Genomic DNA, 15,990 nt, shown 5'->3' on the forward strand with positions numbered 1-15,990 from the left:
AGCCGCTTCCAAAGAAATTGTTCATCAATTATTTTTTTTCATTTTCAGTGATTTGCAGAAACTTTTACACAAGATATACCACTGTCCTTGTAAATGCTTCTGTGGGACCCACTCTCTAGATATGAACCTGAATTGAACAGAACTTTCCTGCTGAAAAGGGGCCCTGGTTTCAGACCTATATGTGCCCAGATTTTCTGTTATCTGAGTGGTGTTCTTACACTTAATTTTAGTATTAATATAAATTTACATGAATAAAAGAATAGATTGCTACTCATAATTCAACTAATAAAGCAATCACCACTAGTGACAACTTGTATTTATATAGCGCCTTTAACATATGAAACGTCCCAAGGCGTTCACAGGAGTATGATGAGATAAAACTAGCGCAGGTGACCAAAAGCTTAGTCAAAGAGGTGAAGGAGGAAAGAGAGGTAGAGAGGCAGAGAGGGAGTTGCAGAGCTTGGGGCCTAGGAAATAGAAGGCACGGCCACCAATGGTTGAGCGATTATAATCAGGGATGCGCAAGAGGTCAGAATTAGAGGAGCACAGACACCTCGGGGGGGGGGGGGGGGGAAGGGAAGAAGAGGAGAGGGAGATGGGGGGGGGGGGGGGGGAGGGAAGAGAAAGAGAGGAGAGGGGATCGAGGGGGAGGGAAGAAAGAGAGGACAGGGGATCGAGGCTTGGGGGGGGTGGAGAGAGGAGAGAGAGAGAAGGGGGGCTCAGGGGCCGAGAGGGAGGGGAAGGAGAGGGGGTCAGGGGAAGAAGAAGTTGCTCGTGGGAATAGGAGAAAGAAAAAAAGACTTGGCTTTGTATAGTGCCTTTCACGTTGGAGAAGGATAGCGTGGTCAACCGTGTCAAAGGCTGCAGACAAGTCAAGGAGGACGAGGACGGATAGTTTGCCTTTGACAGTCACAAAGGATGTCATTTGTGACTTTGATGAGAGCTGTTTCAGTACTGTGGCAGGGGCGGAATCCGGATTGGAGGGATTCAAACATGGGATTGCGGGAAAGATGGGCACTTGTTTGGGAGGCAACAACACGTTCAAGGACTTAAGAGGAAAGGGAGGTTGGAGATTGGGAGGTAGTTTGCAAGGCTGGAGGGGTCAAGGGTTCTTTTTTTGAGGAGAGGGGTGATGTCGGCAGATTTGAAGGAGAGGGGACAGTAACTGAGGAGAGAGAACCGTTAACAATGTCGGCTAACATGGGAGCCAGAAAAGGAAGTTAGGTGGTCAGCAGTTTGGTTGGAATAGGGTCAAGGGAGCAGGAAGTGGGTCTCATGGACAGGCTGAGCTTGGAAAGGTCATGAGCGGAGATTGGAGAAAGATATGAGCTCAGGGCTAGGGCTAGGGCAGGGGGGGATCCTTAAAGGAAGTTTGGCCCGGTGAGCTAGGGGAAGGAAGGGAAGGGGCAGAGGCGGCCGAACAGATGGTCTCAATCTTAGAGGCAAAGAAGTCCATGAGCTCCTCACATTTATTGTCGGAGGTGAGGGTGGAGACTGGGGAGAGGGTTTTAAAGAGGCGGTTAGCAGTGGAGAATAGAAGCCGGGGTTTATATTTACATTCCAGAATGATTCTGGAATAGTGAGCAATTGTGGCAGACAAGAGCAGGACCCGATAGTGCTTTATGTGGTCCAGCTATATCTGGTGGTGAATGGCTAAATCAGTTGTCCACCATATCTGTTCAAGTCTGTGTCCCTTGGACTTGAGGAAATGAAGATCAGGGCTGTACTGGGGGAATGGCCAGGGTGAGAGAGAGAGTAATTGTTTTAACAGGGACTGGGGCATCAAAGGTGGTGGTGAGGGTGTGATTGAGCAGATCGGTAGCTGCAGAAATGTCATGGTGAATGGAGGGCCAAAGTCTGGAGAGTTGAGAGTTCATAAGCGCAGTTGTCAGAGAGTTGGGAGAATGTTTTTCCCCCCAGGGGCGGACACAGAAGGAGGTAGGGGTGGGGGGGGGGGGGGGGGGGGAGGGGGATGTGTGGCGAGAGCGATACGAGGAAGTGGTCAGAGATGGCCTTATCTTTGATTGACATGATGAGAGTAGCGAGGCTACGGGAGATGGCAAGGTCAATGAGCCGAATGGCCTTTTATGGTGTAACCATTCTACGATTGTATGATTAATCAGCCAGCTCCTCTCCCCAGTCAAATCAGAAAACAAAGGCTGGTGGAACGAGCAGACAGGTGACAGATGAAATTTAACGCAGAAAAGTGAGGTGTGATACATTTTGGTAGAAAAGACGAAGAGAGGATAGATAAACAAAAGTGTATAATCCTAAAGGGGATGCATGAACAGACAGACTTGGGGGTATATGTGACCAAATCATTGAAGGTGGGTCGGGTTGAGAAAGTGGTTTAAAAAAGCTTATGGGATCCTGGGCTTAATGAATAGAGGCATAGAGTACAAAAGCAAGGAAGTTATGATGAACATTTATAAAACACTATTTCGGTCACAACTGGAGTATTGTGTTCAATTCTGGGCACTGCACTTTAGACAGGATGTGAAGGCTTTAGAGAGGGTGCAGAAAAGATTTACGAGAATGATTTCAGTGATGAGGGACTTCAGGTACGTGGAGAGACTGGAGAAGCTGGGGCTGTTCTCCTGATAGCAGAGAAGATTGATAGCTGTTCAAAATCATGAGGGGTCTAGACAGAGCAGAGAGAGAGAGAAACTGTTCCCAACGGCAGCAGGGTTGAGAACCCGAGGACACAGATTGAAGGTGATTGGCAGAGGAACCAAAGGCGACACAAGAAAAAAACTTTAAAAAAAACAGTGAGTGGTTAGGATCTGGAATGCACGACCTGAAAGGGTAGTGGAGGCACATTCAATCGTGGCTTTCAAAAGGGAATTGGAAAAGTACCTGAAAGCCCCTTCATGCCCCACTAAAGTGAAGCACAGCGCCTGCTCGAAGCTACTTCTCGCAGCTACATCGGAAACAAGTCACCCGCGACTCACCTCAGTCTTTCACTGCCGCAGGTTCCCAGGCAGCAAACATCCTGCTACACATCTCCTTCTCCTTCATGTTCCACTCTCGATAGCAGCTAGGCGGAAGGGAAACCAAACAAGTTCACCACATTTCACAGCATCACTTATGGAACATTCTCCCTTGCCTTTAGGCTTCTGCCTCTCCAAAACATACAAATCCTAGGCCCATTCCCAGGTTTTAAAAAAAATACATAAAACCAATGCTGACCTGGCGGCACGCGAGTGGGGTGTCACGCCTTCCGCCTCTGTCCTCTCTGATTGCAACAGGTAAAAATCACAGAATTATACCCATGCCCAATCAACCCGAGTCACACAACACTGGCGCTCCACAATTTAGGATTTTGGTACAGTCGTGTGAACTGTGCACAACTTGCACCTTCTACACTCGATTACTGTCCCTCGTGGCAAAGCCCACCAGCACCACCCAGTGCCAGAATCAGAGTAATGCAAGGATAAACTGCACATCACACTCCAGGCACTCTGATTCAATCTTTATATTCTGCAAGGTCCCAACAGCTTGCCACCTACTGGCTCCTCTGGCACATCAACTTCCAATACACAGAAGAGAAATTCCCTTAAAAAAGGGTTTCAGTAAAAGCAGTCCCGTTTCTAGACATTGCCTTCTGGTATTCACATTTTTGAAAATATCTATGACGTCTTCATTTTAATGTTGAAATACTGTATGGATTTACCCTGAAATATTGCACTGGAGACACTGACTATCCCCAAAATCCCAGCAAGTCCACCTCCGATCTGCAGCTCAGAGGCTCAACTGGAAAACGCCTTATTGCCATGACAACGCTTGGAATACAACAATGGAATTAAAATAAACAAACAGTCATAAAAAATAAAAATTGCACATTGTTGTCTTCTGTGAATATAAAGAATGATCAGTCTGATTATCGGGGGTCATTTTCCGGCCGTGCACTCCTGACATGGCTAGAAAACCGTGTCTCAAGGTTTTTCAATATGCATTTCTGGTGCATGAGGCTCCCTCACCAAGAGCACAGTCGGAAAATAGCCTCATTTGTAACGTCCCATTATTTCAAACATGCAAATAATGTTTCCCATACAACAGCCAGCAGGTGAGCAGGGACATCGTGCGTTATCACCTGCAGACCCAGGGGTTTCTGAGAGCTCACCTGTCCAGCTTCACCAGGGCACGGTTGACGTCAGGGTTGAATGGCTCCAGTTTCTGTGCCCTCACCAGGAAATCCTTGGCTTTGTCATACTCTAGCATCAGCAAGCAGGCCTGGTACGGGGCAACACCACACAGAAAGCTTGGTTAGCTGCGAGAGAGACGCGACACACACCACCTCTCACATCAGGCAACCATTCAGCAATTTGCTCACAGCAAGTGAGGAGAAGCCATTGGGGAATTCAACAAATTCACAGACACCAAATTAATCCCCTCCCTGGGCGGCCCCCAATTTCCTCCCCCCCCCCCCCCCACCGGGCGGCCCCCAATCAATCTCCCCCCTCCCCCAGCCCTTGGGCGGCCTCCAATCAAACTTCCCCCCCCACCACCCTCGGGCGGCCCCCAATCAATTCTCCCCAGCCCCCCCCACTGGGTGGCCCACAATCAATTCCCCCCCATCCCGGGTGGCCCCCAATCAATTCCCCCCACCCCCCCCCACTGGGTGGCCCACAATCAATTCCCCCCCCATCCCGGGTGGCCCACAATCAATTCCCCCCCCCCCCCCCCCGGGTGGCCCACAATCAATTCCCCCCCCTCCCCCCCCCCGGGTGGCCCACAATCAATTCCCCCCCTCCCCCCCCCCGGGTGGCCCACAATCAATTCCCCCCCCCCCCCCCCCCCCGGGTGGCCCACAATCAATTCCCCCTCCCCCCCCCGGGCGACCCCCAATCACTCCACTCTCGAGAATACCCATGATGGACAGTTGAATGTGTACAAGTCTAGTGCCCTATCTTCAAAAGGACATGGATGTATTGAAGTGGGGTCAATGCTCAACACTGATCTGGGCCAAAAATGGTTCAGTTGTACAGCATAAAGATCCCTCACCTTGAGCACAGAATTCACATCAATAAAATAAAATGGCGGCTTACTGTGCAGGGAACCGTGTGAGTTTGTCAGTGTGCACACTCACTCACCTGGCCACAGCGGAATAGTGCTTTGGGATTCTTGCTTTCAATCTGTAGAGCCCTCTCCCCATAAACCAGCGCACGGCCCGGTGCATTCAGCTTCAGGCTGACTATGGACAGGTTTAGGAACAGCAACAGTTTGGAGGAGTGCATTTTACACTGTTGCTCCTCATCAGCTGGATGGCGATGTGCAAACACTGACAGCGCCTAAGGAGAAATACGGAGAGTGAGGACAGTGTGTGCTGGGGCACAGGGGAAACTCTGACTGCCCTGTCCCTCTGAGATTGATCATAGCTGGGAAAACATGCAATTAAGACCTTGAAATTAGCAAATTAGTTCCCCTTTCCAATGGACGCTTCCCTATAGAAAGAGGAACCCTTGAAGGGGATAATGAGATAGACGAAAGAAAGAGACAGACACAGACATTCAGCTCCAGTTACATGGCAGGAATTCAATTAGAAAGCTTGAAGGATCATTTTCCAACTTCACACTCCGACCGGATTCTCACCCAGAGAACATACTGGAAATTCAGGAGGAATTATCGAACCGTGTAAGGGGCATGAGCACTAATGGGGGATCATAGGGACCCTGTGGAGCAGGTCTGATCAGAAGAGTGTACACCCCTCTGCTCATACCTGTGCTTCCTGAAAACCCGTGCTCTGGAGGGGATGGGTGTAGGCCACACCCACTCAACACGAGGCTGCGTATGGGGATTTGATGAAAGAGACGGCATTAGTGGAAATATTAAACGTCAGTAACGGGGCAATGTTCACATCCTAACACCAACTACAACTGAAGATGACACTCAACAAAAGGAAAGAGAAATGTCCAGAAACATACAAAACAGCTGCATCGATGAGAGAGGACAGGGTCATGTTTCAGGCGGGACAAAGGAGGGGAGAAGGCGAGAGGTAACGGCAGGAGTACAGAGCAAGGACTCGGAACAAGCAACGTCTTTAATAGGCTGTGAATAGATTTGGAACAAAGCTGAACAGGAGTGGATGATCGCCAAAGATGTACAACTAGATACTGCCTGCATGTGTCCAGGAGCCTGAGACAAACATATGCACCATCAGTACAGAGGGCCATTGATCCTGGCAGATTTAATATGCTGCTCCTTTTCCCCAGTCTAACAGATAGCTCTTTTCAGTCTAATCTTTTAACCTCCCCTGGGTTTGAGGCCACTGCTAATGTCATTCTGCAGCAATCAACTTTGGGGAGAGGAAGAGAGAGGAACATATTCCGCTATGTTTACCCTCCCTTTCCTTCTCTCCCACCAAAATGATCACCAGCATTGTCCGAGAACCATAACTACTTGTTAGGGCAGCAATGGATTTTTACCTGTGTTTAACGTGTACCGCTAGATTTAATATACAAGGGATTGTCTCCCAAGGCTATGTACAGTATTTATTTAACAGAAAGCCAGAGTGAACCAACCCATTTGTCTATTAGATCTCAAGGTGCAAGGCTGTTTCAGGCCACACAACGGGGATCGGGAGTGGTAATTGATCATACAACGTTTACAATCTCGAAAACCTTGAGCTATTGGCAGAGATGCCCTACATTGTACGATGAAGACATATTGCTGCTTAAACTGTTCTACTCAATTTGCACAGCCCTTAGCCTGGTAGTCCTGGTCACACAGCAAAGGACAGGCCCAGACACTTGAGGCAGCGGATTTGATAGACAGCTATTTGAGTCCTTTGAAAACAGGCAGGTCTCCTGACTGGCAGGATTTACACCTGGACAGATGCTAACATTTATTCTGATGTTGGGCAGAAAAAGGTGCATGCAGGATCATCAGAGGATGAAAGATTTCAACACAGGGAATCCTCGAGGGAACCCCCTGCAAACACACAGAATCCCCCAGTCAGTACTGGCACATCCAGGGACACCTCCCCTAATTCAATCTACCCAAAGGTGAGCTACAATTACAGACTCTTTTCACAGTCTGTGGATCCTGGGCCTACTTCTATCCCAGGTTTCACAGTAGACCCATGGCATCAGTAAGCAGCCTCTCTCCATCACTCAGCCCTGCCCGTTTGGTACCTTCTTGTATTGGTCCTTTGCATCCTCGTACTGCTGCTGTTGGAAGAAATAGTTCCCAAACTCCCGCTTCGTACTGGCCACTTTCAACAGCTTCTCCAATGGATAAATAGCCTGCTGCTCCTAAAACCGAGGAAACAGAATGTCATAAACGCTAAAAAGCCAGCAGCCATCGGGACCTCGCCCACGCCCCAGGCTATTTGGAACAAACACCATGTCCATGTTTAAAATAACGTAGAATTCCACCCTGATCCACAGTGCGGGTTTTCACACTGGGTCCCTGGACCCCAGGGGATGAGGCAACTCAGGAGATGCCTCTACATCTTTATTAAACTTAACATATTACTGTGCCAGTGCATCCCAGAATTTCCCTGTCCAAACGCGAGGAAAATAGTGTCAGCTACCCGAGGGAAAACACTGCTTTCACTGGAGAACGTGTTCTATTAATATTAATGCACAGATCATTAATATACAGTTGAGGAAATAACAGATTAATAACTCAACCCATACAGGACTCGAATACAGGAACCTTTAGGGTTCAGGGACACCAGTTTCCAAACTCATTCTTTAGTATATAACCTGACAGAGTTCAGGGATATGTAGTCAGAACAATACCGAGAAAGTCTACAGAGCTTATGCTCAGCCTTTACAATGCAATGCGCAGACTGCACGTACTATGGAAAGTTTGTGTTCCATCACAAAGATGATACTGGAGAGAGTGCCGAGAAAAGTAACAAAAAACAGAAAACAGAGAGTAGGAATAAATAGTCATTTTCAGGTTGGCAGGCTGTAACTACTGGGGTGCTGTGAGGATTGGTGCTTGGGCCCCAGAGATTCACAATCTATATCAATGGTTCGGATGAGGGAACCAAATGCAATATATCCAGGTTTGCTGATGATACAAAGCGAGATGGGAATGTAAGTTGTGAGGAGTATGCAAAGAGGCTTCAAGGGTCTATAGACAGGCTAAGTGAGTGGGCAAGAACATGGCAAATGGAATATAATGGAGAAATGTGAAGTTATCCACTTTGGTAGGAAAAATAGTACAAGAGAGTATTTTTTAAATGATGAGAGATTGGGAAATGTTGGTATTCAGATGGACTTGTACACAAATCACAGAAAGTTAACATGCAGGTACAGCAAACAATTAGGAAAGCAAATGATAAGTTGCTTTTTATTACAAAGGGATTGGAATATAAGAGTAAAAAAGTCTTACTACAATTATACAGGGCCTTGGTGAGACCACACCTGGAGTACTATGAACAGTTTTGCCCTCCTTACCCAAGGAAGGATATACTTGCCATTGAAGGAGTGCAATGAAGGTTCACTAGACTGATTCCTGGGATGGAGGGATTATCCTGTGTGAGGAGAGATTAAGTAGACTAGGCCTATATTCTTTAGAATTTAGAAGAATGAGAGGTGATCTCATTAAAACATACAAAATTCTTACAGGGCTCGACAGGGTAGATGCAGAGAGGATGTTTCCTCTGGCTGAGGAGTCTAGAACCAGGGGTCGGCCATTTAGGATGGAGATGAGGAGAAACTTCTTTACTCAGAGGGTGGTGAATCTTTGGAATTCTCTACCTCAGAGGGCTGTGAAGGTTCAGTCTGTGAGTATATTCAAGACGGAGATCGATAGATTTTTGGATATTAAGGGAATCAAGGGATATGGGGATAGTGCAGGAAAGTGGTGTTGAGGCAGATCAGCCATGATCTTATTGAATGGCGGAGCACACTCGAGGGGCCAAATCGCCTACTCCTGCTCCTAATTCTTGCGTTATTATGTTCTTATAAACAAGACTGATCTCAGAAGTGAGCTAGAAGGAAAGATTAGAGAAGTTTGAACAGGACCATGGTTAACTGGGGGCCTCATTGGATTTTGCCAAATATTAAAATGGTACAGATGAGGTAAATCAAACATAAGAAATAGGAGCAGGAGTAGGCCATTTGTCCCCTTGAGCCTGCTCCTCCATTCAATATCATGGCCGATCTGATCATGGCCTCAACTCCACTTCACTTCTCACCAATACCCTGTACAGCTGTAGCAGGACTTCTCTGCTTTTATACTCTATCCCCTTTGCTGTAAAGGCCAACATTCCATTTGCCTTCCTGATTACTTGCTGTACCTGCATACTCACTTTTTGTGTTTCATGCACAAGGACCCCCAGGTCCCTCTGTACTGTAGCACTTTATAATTTAAATGTAAAAAATTTGCAAAGTGCTTTTCTATTTTTTCTGCCAAAATGGATAACCTCACATTTTCCCACATTATACTTCATCTGCCAAATGTTTTCCCACTCACTTAACCTGTCGATATCTCTTTGCAGATTTTTGTGGCCTCACAATTTGCATCCACTGGTTCCCCCTTATCTACCCTGCTCATTACATCCTCAAAAGAATTCCAGCAAATTTGTCAAACATGATTTCTCTTTCATAAACTATGCTGGCTCTGCTGGCTTGAATTATGCTTTTCCAAATGTCCCTCTACTGCTTCCTTAATAATGGACTCCAGCATTTCCCAATAACAGATGTTAGGCTAACCGGTCTATAGTTTCCTGCTTTCTGTCTGCCTCCTTTTCTAAATAGGGGCATTACATTTGTGGTTTTCCAATCCACTGTAATTTTGGTAAATTACAACCAATGCATCCACTATCTCTGTCTGCAGCCACGTCTTTTAAGACCCTAGGATGTAAGCCATCAGGTCCAGGACACTTGTCCACCTTTAATCCCATTATTTTACCGAGTACTACTTCTTTAGTGATAGTGATTGTATTAATCATTTATTATATTGTATTATAAGTTCCTCCTTCCCTATAGCCCCTTGATTATCCACGATTGGGATGTTTTTAGTGTCTTCTATCGTGAAAACAGATATAAAATAATTGTTCAACGTCTCTGCCATTTTCCTGTTCTCCATTATTAATTCCCCAGTCTCATCCTCTAGGGGACCAACATTTACTTTAGCCAATCTTTTTCTTTTTATGTACCTGTAGAAACTCTTTATATTTTGTTGTGTTCCTAACACAGATGAGACTGTACACAGGGAGGTTAAAGTAACAGTGACCTCAGTCTTTACTAAGACACTCCAGAGTGAGTAACAAGCCTTAGGGGCCGGCTTATATACAGTGCTCCCAACGGATGCTGGGACTTCAGGGGATGCGCACCCTGGTGGCGGAACATGGGAGTGCATGCTTTACAGATACACAACATCACTCCCCCCCCCCAAAGTCAAAGTGAAAACTATTTACAAGGTGAGGTGGTCGGGAGCTTTTCTTTCCCTGGTGGACCGCCTCGTTACAAATGTCTGTTCTGGTGTGTTGGCTGTGCCCTCGCTGAGCTGGCATGATGTTGGCCCTGCAGGGCTGCTGGGTGAGCCTGGCCTTGCTGGGCTGTTGAGAGTGTTGGGTTCGATTTCCTGGTCCGGCGTGGTGTCGTTGATCCTTTGGGTGTGTGTTGTGGGCTTGAAAAAGGTGGTGTCTGCTGTGTGTTGTTCAGGGCAGTCAGTGAATCGCAGCCTAGTTTGGCCCAGGTGCTTTATGCAAATTTGTCCATCTCCCTTCTTTAGTTATCACCGTGCCCGCTATCCACTTGGGACCATGTCCATAGTTTAGCACATACACAGGGTCATTCAGATCAATTTCCCGTGACACAGTGGCGCGACCATCATTTACATTTTGTTGCTGCCGCCTGCTCTCTACCTGATCATGCCGGTTGGGGTGAACCAGCGAGAGTCTGGTTTTAAGTGTCCTTTTCATGAGTAGCTCAGCCGGGGGCACCCCTGTGAGCGAGTGGGGTCTCGTGCGGTTGCTGAGCAGTACTCGGGACAGGCGGGTTTGGAGTGAGCCTTCTGTGATTCGTTTAAGACGCTGTTTGATTGTTTGTACTGCCCGCTCTGCCTGCCCATTGGAGGCTGGTTTAAACGGGGCCGAGGTGACATGTTTGATCCCATTGCGGTTCATGAATTCTTTAAATTCGGCACTGGTTATACATGGCCCGGTGTCACTGACCAGTATGTCAGGCAGGCCATGGGTGTCAAACATGACCCTCAGGCTTTCAATGATGGCGGTGGCGGTGCTTCCCAACATTATTTCACATTCAATCCATTTTGAAAGAGCATCCACCACCACCAGGAATATTTTATTGAGAAACGGACCCGCATAGTCGACATGGATCCTCGACCATGGTCTGGAGGGCCAGGACCACAAAGGTAGTGGTGCCTCTCTGGGCGCATTGCTCAACTGAGCACACACACTGCATTGCCGTACACAGGACTCTAAGTCAGAGTCGATACCGGGCCACCACACGTGGGGTCTGGCTATCGCTTTCATCATTACTATACCTGGGTGTGTGCTGTGGAGATCCGAGATGAACGTCTCCCTGCCCTTTTCAGGCAGCACTATGCGGTTACCCCACAACAGGCAGTCTGCCTGAATGGGCAGCTCGTCCTTTCACCGCTGGAACGGCTTGATTAACTCTTGCATTTCAATGGGGATGCTGGCCCAGCTCCCATGCAGTACACAGTTTTTTTTACTAGGGACAGCAGAGGATCTTGGCTGGTCCAAGTCCTAATCTGGCAGGCCGTGACAGGGGATTTATCATTTTCAAACGCTTCCATGACCATCAACAAATCTGTGGGCTGCGCTACCATCAACAAGTTTGCAAGTTGCGCCATTTCCACCCTCGTGGCGGGCAATGGTAGTCGACTTAGAGCATCCGCACAATTCCCGTTGCCTGGCCTGTGGCGGATGGTATAGTTATATACTGACAGCGCGAGTGTCCACCTTTGTATGCGGGTTGAGACATTAGTATTTATCCTTGTTTTCAGCGAACAGGGATATAAGGGGCTTGTGATCGGTTTCCAGCTCGAATTTGAGGCCAAACAGGTACTGATGCATTTTCTTTATCCCGAACACACACGCTAATGCCTCTTTCTCACTCATGCTGTAGGTCCTCTCGGCCTTAGACAAGCTCCTGGAGGCATAGGCGACAGATTGCAACTTCCCCGCAACGTTAGCTTGTTGTAATACACACCCGACTCCATACAACGGCGCATCGCATGCTAGCACGAGTCTTTTACACGGGTTGTACAATACAAGCAGCTTGTTGGAGCATAAAAGGTTTCTGGTTTCTCAAAAGCAATTACTTGTTTTTTTTTCCCCCATACCCTAACGCAATAACACATGTAGGGGCTCTAAGAGGGTGCTTAACCCCGGTAGGAAGTTACCAAAATAGTTGAGGAGTCCCAGGAACGACCGCAGCTCCGTGATGTTGTGTGGCCTGGACGCGTTCCTGAAAGCCTCTGTCTTGGCATCTGTGGGCCAAATGCCGTCCGCCGCGATCATTCTCCTCAAAAACTCCACTTCTGTTGCCATGAAGACACATTTCGACCTCTTCAGCTGCAGCCCTACGCGATTCAGTCGCTGGGGGACCTCCTCCAGGCTTTGTAGGTGCTCGGCGGTGTCCCGACCCGTGACCAATATGTCGTCCTGAAAAACCACCGTGCATGGTACCGACTTGAGTAGGCTCTCCATGTTTCTCTGGAAGATCGTTGCAGCCGACCGAATTCCAAAGGGGCATCTGTTGTAGATGAACAGTCCCCCTTGTGCATGTTGATGCAGGTGAGGCCCTTCGAAGAGTCCTCCAGCTCCTGCGTCAGGTCGAGCTTGGTGAACGTCTTGCCTCCTGCCAGCGTCACAAATAGGTCGTCTGCCTTAGGTAGCGGGTATTGGTCCTGTAGCGAGAAACGATTAATAGTTACTTTATAATCGCCGCAAATCCTGTCCGTGCCATCACTTTTGAGTGCTGGAACAATCGGGCTGGCCCACTCGCTGAATTCCACTGGGGAGATGATGCCCTCGCGTTGCAGCCTGACCAGCTTGATTTCCACTCTGTCCCTCATCATGTGAGGTACCGCTCACTCCTTGTGGTGAATGGGTCGTGCCTCTGGGACCAAGTGGATCCGCACCTTCGCCCCGGAAAAGTTTCCAATGCCTGGCTCAAAAAGGGAAGGAAATTTGTTAAGAACCTGGGTACATGAGGCCTCATCGACATGTGATAGCGCTCGGATGTCATCGCAGTTCCAGCGGATTTTGCCCAGCCAGTTCCTTCCAAGCAGTGTGCGGCCATCGCCCGGGACAATCCAGAGTGACAGTTCGTGCACTGTGCCCTCATAGGTGACCTTGACCATGGTGCTGCCCAGGACAGTGATAAGCTCTTTGGTGTACGTTCTCAGTTTCGTGTGGATGGGGCTCAGGGCTGGTCTGAGTGCCTTGTTGCACCACAGTCTCTCATGATGGATTGGCTAGCGCCAGTGTCCAGCTCCATGGCTATGGGTAAGCCATTCAATTTTACGTTTAGCATTATAGGTGGACATTTCGTCGGAAATGTGTGCACCCTGTGTACTTCAGCATCTGCCTCCTCTCTGAGGCTCAAAATTGCTTTGGTCCACCATGGACCGATCTTCCTCTGCCACATGGTGGTTAGCAGGTTTTGCAGAGCTTGCAGCTCATCTGTAAGCTTGTTGGAGGTGCCCCATTGTTCTACAGCTCTTGCAAACATACCATTTGAAGTGGCATGAATAGGCTGAATGGAAGCCTCCACAACACCAACAAGGTGTAAATTGCCTCGAGTCATCTGGATCATCTGGCAGTTGCAGACTCGTGGTTTCTGCCCTGTACATTTCTGCTCGCAAACACAATTTCAGTTAATTTATGAACATTGCTCGCACTTGTGTGCTGAGGGATTTGTTTGGTGTTATCACTGGTGGACATAAACACCTGTGCTATCGCAATGGCCTTACTGAGGGTCGGTGTCTCTACAATCAAAAGTTTTCGTAGGATGGTCTCGTGGCCAATGCCCAGTACAAAAAAGTCTCTGAGCATTTGCTCCAGGTAGCCATCTAACTCACATTGTCCTGCAAGCCGCCTTAGCTCGGCGACGTAGCTCGCCACTTCCTGACCTTCAGATCGCTGGTACGTATAGAACCGATACCTCACCATCAGCACGCTCTCCCTCAGGTTAAGATGCTCCCGAACCAGTGTACACAGCTCCTCATACGACTTATCTGTGGGTTTCACCGGAGCCAGAAGATTCTTCATGAGGCTGTAGGTCAGTGCCCCGCAGACCGTGAGGAGGACCGCTCTCCTTTTTGCAGCACTTCCTTCTCCGTCCAGCTCGTTGGTTACAAAGTACTGGTCTAGCAGTTCGACATAGGCGTCCCAGTCCTCACCCTCCGAGAACTATTCCAGGATGCCCAGTTTGCTGCATCTTTGCGTTGGATTCGTATACTCGTCTCCAGTTATTGTGTTCCTAACACAGATGAGGCTGCACACAGGGAGGTTAAAGTAACAGTGACCTCAGTCTTTACTAAGACACTCCAGAGTGAGGAACAGGCCTTAGGGGCCTGGCTTATATACAGTGCTCCCAAGGGATGCTGGGATCCCTTGGGACTTCAGGCGATGCGCTCCCTGGTGGCAGAACATGGGAGTGCATGCTTTACAGATACACAACATATTTTGTGCTAGTTTACTTTCATAATCTATTTTCCCTCTTTTTATCATTTTTTTTTTTTTAGTCGTTCTTTGCTGGCTTTTAAAAGTTTCCAAATCCACTGGCCTCCCACTAGTCTTGACCACATTGTATACCCTTGTTTTCAATTTGATACCATCCCTTATTTCCTTAGTTAGCCACGGATGGCTATCCCTGCTCATCGGGATATATTTTTGTTGCGAGTTATGAAATATCTCCTTAAATGTCTGCCACTGCTCACCAACCATCCCACACTTTAATCTATTTTCCCAGTCCAATTTGAATTGAAACCCAGATCATCACTTGAATTAAGCCAGGAAAGTAGAACAAGCAAAAGCTGAAAGGGATGAGGAAAGGGACAAAGTCTATAGATCGTTCAGAGGTCGATGCAGGAATGATGGGCTGAAAGGATTCCACAACACAGGAGGCCAATGATTCTAGGAACTCCTGAACAGAAATTAGAGAGAAGTAAATTTAAAGCGATCAAGAAAAACTTCTTGGAATTATGTACCAACCAAGGTAATAAACACTGAAACATTGGCATCATTCAACATGCAGTGACCTGCCATCATTGTTGAGGGATGGGTTCCAATGGGAGGCATCCCACTGACCCTGTATTTAAAGGGCAATCATTGGGCTGGTCAGACCTCACGAAATTCGGATTTTTCCACCAATGAGGCAGCAGTTTTAAAAACAGCCCTTCCCAAATTTCCAGGCCCAGAACATTCAAACAGGACAAACCACTGAACAAGAAATGCAAGCACAAATCAGACAGAATCGCCTGGGCTCCAAAGGCCAGATTACCAGCCCATGGACTGCAGCTCAGTTACCCCCTGCCCAAGCGGCAAGGTGCCCATGCTACTGGCAAGACCCTTCCAAAGTAAAGCAGCTGGAGTGATGCCTATTCTGTGAGTGGCTGGGGTGCCTACCTGCGACAGAATGAAGTATTCGTCAGACTCCAAGGTGTCTAGAAAATGCAGAATCTCCAATTCAAACATTACTGTGGCGTTTGCAGGTATCCGGGGGGGACAGCCCATCTGGCCGTACGCGTACTGTGGCTTGAAAAGAAACCGGGAAAACTCGCCCTTTCTCATCGTCCGTATTGCCAGTTCCATCCCGAGCAGCGTAATATCTGAAACACAGCAGGGCACCAGGATTGAGTACAACACCTTTCAGCGATGGGGTGGGTACACCAGCCGAGCTGCAAGACACGTCACATTCACTGGTCCATTTAGGGGACCACTGTCCATATAGATGACAGCCAAGTGGGATCGCCCACTGTTCTCTCCAGGAGCATTCCCCTAGTCACACCTTTCCCCACATTGCGCACCCA

General features: G+C 48.1%; 1 protein-coding gene across 5 annotated transcripts in view; it reads right to left on the reverse strand.

Moving 5' to 3' along the window:
- The window catches only part of fkbp6 (FKBP prolyl isomerase 6), a 116,694-nt gene that overhangs the window by 20,488 nt on the left and 80,216 nt on the right, over nucleotides 1–15,990 (reverse strand). For all 5 annotated transcript variants that reach the window (XM_070857282.1, XM_070857283.1, XM_070857284.1 and 2 more), the window contains 5 exons: nucleotides 15,587–15,789; nucleotides 7,134–7,253; nucleotides 5,094–5,291; nucleotides 4,124–4,233; nucleotides 2,952–3,037 (listed from right to left, as the gene is read on the reverse strand). In XM_070857282.1, coding sequence (XP_070713383.1) covers nucleotides 2,953–3,037; nucleotides 4,124–4,233; nucleotides 5,094–5,291; nucleotides 7,134–7,253; nucleotides 15,587–15,789 — 716 coding nt within the window. In that variant the 3' untranslated portion in view covers nucleotide 2,952. The remainder of the gene's footprint in view (nucleotides 1–2,951; nucleotides 3,038–4,123; nucleotides 4,234–5,093; nucleotides 5,292–7,133; nucleotides 7,254–15,586; nucleotides 15,790–15,990) is intronic.

Source organism: Pristiophorus japonicus, chromosome 16 (assembly GCF_044704955.1).
Source record: "Pristiophorus japonicus isolate sPriJap1 chromosome 16, sPriJap1.hap1, whole genome shotgun sequence".
Classification (NCBI taxonomy): domain Eukaryota; kingdom Metazoa; phylum Chordata; class Chondrichthyes; family Pristiophoridae; genus Pristiophorus; species Pristiophorus japonicus.